Below are 9,032 nucleotides of genomic sequence, written 5' to 3' on the forward strand. Positions count from 1 at the left end.
AGTTATGACAGTGTCATGTCACCCTTATGTTGATACCTTAAAGTAAATTGTTACTGAAAATCCTTAGTCAGTGGCAGCCCTAATTTTAAGATACCTTAAGGACCACAAGCTGAGTGCCATTTAGTTCTAGATATTGGAGAAAAGGCAGACATCTCTACAGCCGATATCTCCAACTCTCAAAAAACATGTGTTTTTTATTTTGGGATGAACTGTCCCTTTAAATAAAAGATATGAGTACTTCCTCCACCACTGGTTGTAGCTAATACATAATAATAATATATCTAACTCTTGTTTTCCTGCAGAGAGGGCGACATACGTGGGCCAGAGGTTGTGTTTCGTGGTCTTTCCTCAGATCGACCCCATTGAGACCCCCAACCCTTCAGAATGGACTGACCGCTCATCAGGCAGGAGCAGTTTGTCTGCCAATTCTTAAAACTTTTTTGTCCCTGAATATATGAAGATCTTTTGTTTTTGCCTCCTTGTTTTTATTCCGTCACTGTGTAAGTCCGGACACTTCTTCCAGGTTTGGGAACTTCCCGTCTGACCTTTGACCCTCTGAGACTCTGGTTTCCCTGCAGTCGAGTGGAAACACCCGCTCTTCTGCGCGGGCTTCTTGCACTTTTTATTTTCCTCTCTTTTCTACTAAGTCGTCAAGTTACAACAACCTAATGCCAACAGTGTCACGCTGTTGAAAATGACTTTTATTCCCCTTTTGGACCCATTTGTTCCTTTTTTTTCTGTAACATGACAGAACTCTGAGCGACTGGCGGCTCTTTCTTCTGAATGTTGCTGCTGTTATATCGTGCCTTAAGGCCTTTTCACACCAAGTCCCAAACAAATCATCAGTATTCTGAAAACAGTAAAACAAAATAATCTCAGAGAAGATCTGAAACTGAGTGAAACCTCAAACTACAACACGACAGCCTTCATGTATTGTTGTTGTTTATTCTTTTCAACTGCTGCGTAACTGTTTTTAGTGTCACAATTCCCACCTGATATACATATATCTGTGATTTCACTGGTCTCATATCCTGTTCCACTGGAAGAAGAGGTTGAGAGAATATTTTAGGCACTTAATCAGTAGAGATGATTCATCATAACATCGTCCTTAAAGGTAGCCGAAGAGAAAACCAGAACTTCGGGTCGCAGAGCGTCGTTCCTGTGGGCTACAGTAACACTAAACCCCTGCGCTTGCCTGAGAAGGACTAAATGCACAAACTCGCTATTTTTTAAATATTCCACAGAGAGAGACTCTCACTGCAGCCTGTTCTATTTTGTTCTAAAAATGTGGTTCCTGGTTCCTTTGTTTCAAAGCCAATAGGTTTTTTGAATGAGTTTTTGGTTAGATGCCTGAATTAAGGTCTGTATTTAACACAAGCTGGAGAGACTTTCAAGTTTTGTTCCACGACATAAAATACATCAGTAAATACCCCACAATGTTGAAGCTTCTATGTAAGTTAAAAAAGGAGGTTGATCATCGTCATGTCGACCATGGCTTTACAGCCATTATTATTGTGGTGGGGCCGTTAAGTCATGTGACTGTGGCGCGGTTTGTTTATAGCCTAATGCTAGCTTTTTACCTCCTGCAATTGCATTTAGGCTTTGAAAATCATAAAAGTGGCCTCAATTTGTCTTGCTGGACAAAATGTGCCAGTATCATAACCTTCTGTTTACCACAGAGCTTATTTGCTGTCAGTGTGTCCCATTCTTGTGAATGAGATATTTTAAGAACACCTGAGGGAATTTCTACAACTTTAGCACAAACATCCACTTGGATTCAACGATGAACAGATGACATTTTAGTGTCACAGGTTAAAGATTAAGGTCACTGTGACCTAGTTTGTGTCACTCTTGTGAAAGCAATATCTCAAAAACACCTGTAGGGATTTTTTTTTTTAAATTTGGCACAAATGTCCACTTGAACTCAAGGATGAAGTGATTACATTTTCATGGTCAAAAGTCAAAGGTCACTGTGACCTTGCGTTTGTCTCATTCTCATGAACGAGATATCTCAAGAAGGCCTTGCAGGAATTTTCTCAAATTTAACACAAACGTCCACTTGGACTCAACAATGAACTGAGTTTGGTGGTCGAAGGTCAAAGATCAAGGTCACTGTGACCCAGTTTGTGTCATTCTTGTGAATGCAGTATCTCAAAAACACATTGAGGGAGTTTTTTTTCTTTCTTTTTTTTACTTTGGCACAAACATCCCATTGAACTCAAGGATGAACTGGATAAAATTTGGTGGTCACTGGTCAAGGTCTGTGTGACCCCATTGGTCACATTCTCGTGAATGAACAATCACAAGAACACCTTCAGGGAATTTCTTTGAATTTGGCACAAACGTCCACTTGAACTCAAGGACAAACTGATTAGAACTTGGTGGCTGATAGAATACAATAATAAAGTGATGACATTTTATATCCAAAAGGTCAAAGGTCATCTACACTGTGACGTCATAATGTTCCTCAAAGCACTTTCATGACCATTAGTCAACGTCATATCTCAGGAACAGAAGGGGAGACATTTGGTCAGATACTGAATTGGTGACACTAATCTCGGGTGTCCACCTTGAAATTGTGTGTCTGTGCCACCGGGATGAAGATGTGTGTGAAACATCCATGTGTCTTTGTGGAAACATCCATGTTTGAAACACAGCCAACTGTCCTGGCTTCATTTGAGTCAGATGTAAACTGAACTTAGCTGGAGTCATTCAACCACGAGGCAGTAACTGTAGTTTTTAAAAAATGTATTTTCATGGAAATGTCAGACTTGGTGTGAAAAGACCTTTAATGGAAAAAATGTATATTCAGATGTTTATTAACTGATTCACTATATTAGATTTTAATATATTTTGTGAGTGCCTTTTGCTTTGTGTATTGAATTTGTTTATTTGAGAAGCACTTTGGTCTTCCACCGTCTGTCTCTTTGTCGTTCAGTCTGAACTCCTCTCATTTGTAAAACCGGATGGCGCTGGATTCATTTTGCACAAAGCACCATCACATCCCTGAGACTAAGGGCAAGCTCGAGTTTATTAATCTATCGTTAACATAGTAGTTGTGTTCACCTTACCCGCTGCTGCACTCACATCAGTCCACATGATTTACTGTAGCAATATTCACAAATCTCTGCAGCAAAGTCAGATTTTAAAATGTTGTGGCAGCTTCCATTATGTTAATTGAGTCATGATAATGAAACGTGACTGAAACAGTATTGACCCTTTTTACAAATATAATTCATCCTGTTCCACCTCTTCTTGGTAGGGAATTAATCACTGTGCTCAGGTTGGCTCTGTAAACAGCACAAAGCCAACTTTCAGTAACTCCTGACTCTGTGTGCTCACTTCTTATGTGATGATTTAATACGACACATAACAATGTGAAGTGATATATCTTTCTGTTTTTTGTTGTCAGACAAAAAAACTGTGATCTATCCTAAATTTAGCCAGTTAGCATCTTTAGACTCTCGATTAAATCATTATTTTCTGACTGAGCAGTTTTTTTACACATAAAAACAGAGAGCTGTTTGTTGTTTCAAACACCATAATGCAAAATATTATAATCAAAAGCAGAGTTTATTTTTGCACAAATATTCAAGCAGATAAAGCGGAAGTATTTTGGCAATATGTGTAAAAAGTGAAACAAGCTGTGTCCCAGTGCCACAAACAGTACTGTGTGCCACATGCACCATATACTAATCCCCATACACTGTTTTGCAGTCAGTATTCAAGAAACCATGCATGTTATATTAATAGTAATTCAGAGGTAGAAGAAGTACTCAGACATATTACTTAAAGGAATAGTTTGTTGTTGTTTTTTTAGCTATCTAAAAATATCAATATCAGTTTACCTGTGCACTATCTTGAGAGTATTTTCACTTCATAATCTTTCAATCAGCCAGCCCTTTCTTCCCAACACATTCTCACTCTGACCTCGTCACATATTGACGTTTGGTCGTAGACTTTCCACGTCCACATACGATGTGCAAGGCACCCTGGGTTTGTTGGTTGTTGACGTTCTGGGACACCGTGTCAAGTTCAGCCTGTTACATGTCTTCTTTCAAGATACACTTCCGTTTGTCAGTACAACATTACCAATTGACGATTTTTTCCTTCAACAGTTATTGCACATGGTTACGTTTAACCAACACACATAGTTGGGTTAAGGCAACAAAAGCATGTGGTTAGGTTTAGGAAAAAAGAACAGGGTTTGGCTTCAGAATCTTGTGGGACACGAACACCGCCTCTCTCAGGTGAAAGTCAGTGTTTGTTGGACCCATCCACCTCCCCTCCCACCCACCCCTCTTGCACTTTGGCCACCTTAACTTTTGTCCTTGTCCTACCACACTTCCCCCTGACACTGGCGGGTGCTGTGAAACTACAACAGCAACTGGCCGCATATCATGCAGACGTTAAAGGATGCCTTTTTACATTGGTTTCTTATGCAGCAAGCCACTGCCCAAGCGCCAGATTTCAACGACTTCGGAGTGAGACCAGACAGGGAAGCCGTTTACAGCCTCAGTTCCTGTCAAAGCCGCCAGACTCCATTGACAAAAACAGTAATTTTAGCTTGCTAAATATGTGAGCTGCTGTTCTACCACTGTCTCAGTCAGTTAGTTTGGTTGTGTTATTATGTGACTTTGGTGAATCTGAACTAAATGCCAAAGTTATACAATAACACAAACTAACAAACTAATGGAGGCAGCAGTAGAACAGCAGCTTCCATGTTTAGTGAGCTAAAATCACTGTCTGGTGGCTCTGACAGGAACTGAAGCCATCAACAGCTCCCCTGTCGGAAAGGGCTGTCTGACGCAAAGGTTAAGCAGTCAAGATAGTCTCAATGTAGCATACACTTAAACTGATGCTGATTGTTTTAGGTGGGACTTTTTTTTTAAATGGCTAAAATATGTTTCGCTGCTGACCCCATCGACAGCAGTGGATTGCTTAGCTTCTGTGTCAAACTCCCTTCTGCTTCTCCAAACTGAGGACATGCCGACTGACATCTACTGTATGTAATACACTGTCTGTGGATAAGTACCTCATACAACACTACTTCAAAAAATCTGAACTATCCCTTTAAGTAAAGCTACATAAATATCAGCATCAATATATACTCAAAGCACCAAAACTAAAAGTACTTATTATGCGTACTGTCCCATTTCACAATGATATGTATTATATATATATATATATATATATATATATATATATATATATATATATATATATATATATATATATATTATAATTATTAATAGTCATGACTTTAATGTTGTGGCTGGTAAGAGGGGAGCTCATTTTAATGACTTTACACTGTATGTAAATTAATTTGCAGCTGTGGTTAGTACCTTCATTTCCTTTGTGCATTGCATTTTGAGACAGTAGCAAACATCAACAGCGCACTAAAAACAAACATTTCTCAGTGTGCACTCTGATCATTCTAAGTACCCCTAATCTCTGTAGTACAGAACTGGGACACAGCTTTATTAATTCAATTCTGTGTGTTTAACTGTTTATATTTTACTGTGTATTCCTTCTGTATGTTTCACCTGCTTCTGTTTGAATGTAGATACCAGCTGACTCTGATAATATTTCTGTATTGTTATATTTAGTTTCAGTATTGAATTTACAGTAGACGTCCCTTTCCAACAGCTGCCATTTACTTACAGAGGAATTCCACTAATCTTTACAGATGATTTTAAGTATTGGGTTTTAACAAAGAAATAAGTTTGATGCATTCATGGGGCTCAAAAAATGTGTTTAAAACTATACAGAACAACTGTCTGTTGTCAGGGGTCGGTTGCACAAAACACCTTAAGTTAAGTTTTTCCTTAAAATCCATGTCAGGGCTTTCTTAAAATAAAATCAGTAGCACAAAACACATCTTTTCCTTCAGGTTTCCTTAAACTGTTCACTTAAGTATGTACGGTTTTCTTCTTATCTTGGTCTTATACTTAAGGAATCCCTTAAAGTTAGTGAAACCATTGCACAAAAGACTGTAGGTGTCACAAGTTTAAGCACAAGCAAACAAATGGTTGTCATGGAAACTGTAGTATTTTTTTCCAATGCAGCAAATGCCTTAACATTTTTAGTTAACTAAGGAAACCTTCTAAGGGAATCTGTGCAATACCCTTAAGTAAGTTCCTCAGTTTAGGAAAAATTAAGTCTTAAGTGTCACACTTGAGGAGAAAGGTGTTTTGTGCAACTGGCCCCAGAGACCTCTGCCAAACTCCATTCAGAAAAGTTACAGTTTAAGAGTTGCTTGCTTGTCGATTAGAAAACAGAACTGATGGAATTAATGTTTTTAAAAATCTTTTTGGCTCTGTTGTTTTTTCGGCACCCTTTTGATTTGTTAATTGCGATTCAATGTTAATCAAATCTTTGATGAGAAATGAAATCTGCAGCCTTTGACCAAGCATGCACTGTCCTATAGTTATCAGCAAAGCTCACAGAGTGGCTTCCCCAGTGGCTCATATTCTCACTCAGTCCTGTATTTGCTATTTGAGGATGTCTGCTCTCTCAGATAGCAGCAACGGACATCTTAAATGGCCTTATGCAAACTCATCTAACTTCACAGACTACAAAGAGGGATTTATTCTGTTGGTAAATAACATGTAAAAAGGTGAAATCCAGGAGAACCACAGCACAGGATGTGAGGCAGCTGTTGTCTTCACATACAGACACTTTTACACTGTAAATTATTTGTAAAGCATCAAGTGTTTACAATGGGGTCATTACACGGAGTGTTAACTTGGATGTACTTTAGAGCACTTTTTGTAAAAATGAGTAAAATAACTATAGCGGCACAATAAATGGAGAATGAACATGTGTACTGTTTTACTACATACAAATTTGACTGACTTGTACTTGCACTTGATTTTTTTCTTCCCGTGCTACTTTATATTTGTACTCCATTACATTTGTCTTACGCACAAAGAGCTTATAAAAGTTGATGTCTTATTTTAAATAAAACTCCCCAGTAGAGCTGTGAGACGATCAAACTTGACTATCAAAAGCAGGGGTGTCAAACATACGGCCCAGGGGCCAGAACTGGCCCGCCAAAGGGTCCAGTCTGGCCCACTGGATGACTTTGTGTTCCTCATAGTGATGTACTGGTGAAGGCTGAGAGGTGTCAGGCTTAAACAGTGAGGAGGTACTTCCTGTAAAATGCAGCCTCAGAAGCTTTTCACCAGAACACAGCTCTCTGAAACAACACTAAATACTTCCTGTGGTCAGATTTAATCATACTGAACATTGTGGAAAATATCATCAACCAGCAGCTTCAGTGCAAAAGAGTCTGTGTCAGACTATCAGACGCAAGTGAATTACATTTAAAGTCAATGTGATTGATTTCGTGTCATATGCTTATTCACAAGAGTTGAAAAATCTGAACTTCACTGACCTATTTGTGCTGCGATAACCAATCAGCAATGAGATCCTCCAGGGACATATGACATCGAGGATGTACCGGCAGAAGTTCAGTCATCGATTCAGCACTTTCACACACAAATGATGCGAGTTATTCGCACATATAAAGTGAGTCAGCACAAAATATTCTAGCGCATCATGTTGGCAAAGGGAAACCTTTGAGGGGGATGTTACATAAAGGTCATTATGTAATGGTTTTACTGGTCCGGCCCACTTGAGATCAGCGTGTGCTGATCTAAAATGAGTCTGACACCCCTGATCTACAGGATGTAAAAGTCATCTTACTATATAATGACTCCATGTGGGTGTGTGTGTGTGTCTGTTCCACGTTTTTCTCCTCACTGACTTGGTCAATCCATGTGAAATTTGGCACAGTGGTAGAGGGTCATGGGAGGATGTGAATGAAGCAATATTACATCAGTTGGCCAAAGGGGGGCGCTATAGCAACCGACTGAAATGTCAAACTTTGAATGGGCATATCTCATGCCCCGTATGTCGTAGAGACATGAAACTTTGCACAGAGATGCCTCTCCTCATGAGGAACACATTTGCCTCAGAACCCATAACTTCTGCTTATATAGATTTTCCACCATTATGAATTTTTTGAAAAACACTTCAAATGGATCTCTTCCCAGGAAGTTTGAGCGATCTGCATGAAACTGGGTGAACATAATCTAGGGACCAATATCTAAAGTTCCCTCTTGGCAAAAGTTGGAAAACTTACTAAAACTGAGCTTCTATAAGGCAATGAATATTGCGGAGGGCGTGGCTCATCACATAAAGGTGTATAACATCTCAAGGGTTTCACCTGTCACCACGCAACTTTGTAGGCATATGACCACACATAATCTGAGGGGACCCCTCCATTATTGACCCCATCAAACAAAATGGGGGCGCTAGAGAGCTAATTTCTTATCTAGGCCTAACCGCCATATCGATTTTTACTAAACTTGGTAGATATGTAGAACAGGACGCCTCAAGGTGACTGGAGAATTTTGTTTTTTTTTTATTTAAGATATTTTTTGGGGCATTTTTGCCTTTAATCGATTGGACAGCTTAAGTGTGAAGGGGGAGAGAGAGAGGGGGAATGACATGCAGCAAAGGGCCACAGGCTGGAGTTGAACCCGGGCCGCTGCGGCAACAGCCCTGTACATGGAGCGTCCGCTCTATCTACTAAGCCACCGACGCCCCAGTGACTGGAGAAATTTAACTCTAAAATATGCTGATGGAGGCTCAGGTGAAGTTTTAGAGTCCTCATATCACTTGCGGAGATCCAAGGGGAGAGGAGGTAGCGACACAACTCCACCTAATGGAGGCTGACGGCGCCCCAGATTCAAACGTCCAAAAACCCATAATTGAAACCACAAAATATCTCCACGCAACTGCACACAAGTGAGCTCACTGTACAGAGAGGCAGTTAGAGCTACAGGCTACAATGAGGCTAAAAACAGAGTTCAAATGACGTTTTTCCAAACAACTTTTTATGTCGGGGCTTCAGGACACTTGGATCATTACGGACGAGCAGTACGAGATATTTTGTTTGAATCTCAGGCACCATAAGCCTCCATTAGGTAGAGTTGTGCTGCTACCCCCTCTCTCCTTGGATC

At 39.8% G+C, this 9,032-nt stretch overlaps 1 protein-coding gene across 1 annotated transcript in view; it reads left to right on the top strand.

The window, feature by feature from the left end:
- Positions 1 to 4,287, top strand: part of slc7a10b (solute carrier family 7 member 10b) — a 43,288-nt gene extending 39,001 nt beyond the window's left edge. The window contains exon 11 of the mRNA XM_033635985.2: positions 303 to 4,287. Coding sequence (XP_033491876.1) covers positions 303 to 433 — 131 coding nt within the window. The 3' untranslated portion in view covers positions 434 to 4,287. The remainder of the gene's footprint in view (positions 1 to 302) is intronic.
- The last annotated feature ends 4,745 nt before the right edge of the window (positions 4,288 to 9,032 follow it).

The sequence above is a fragment of the Epinephelus lanceolatus genome, chromosome 5 (assembly GCF_041903045.1).
Source record: "Epinephelus lanceolatus isolate andai-2023 chromosome 5, ASM4190304v1, whole genome shotgun sequence".
Lineage (NCBI taxonomy): Eukaryota > Metazoa > Chordata > Actinopteri > Perciformes > Serranidae > Epinephelus > Epinephelus lanceolatus.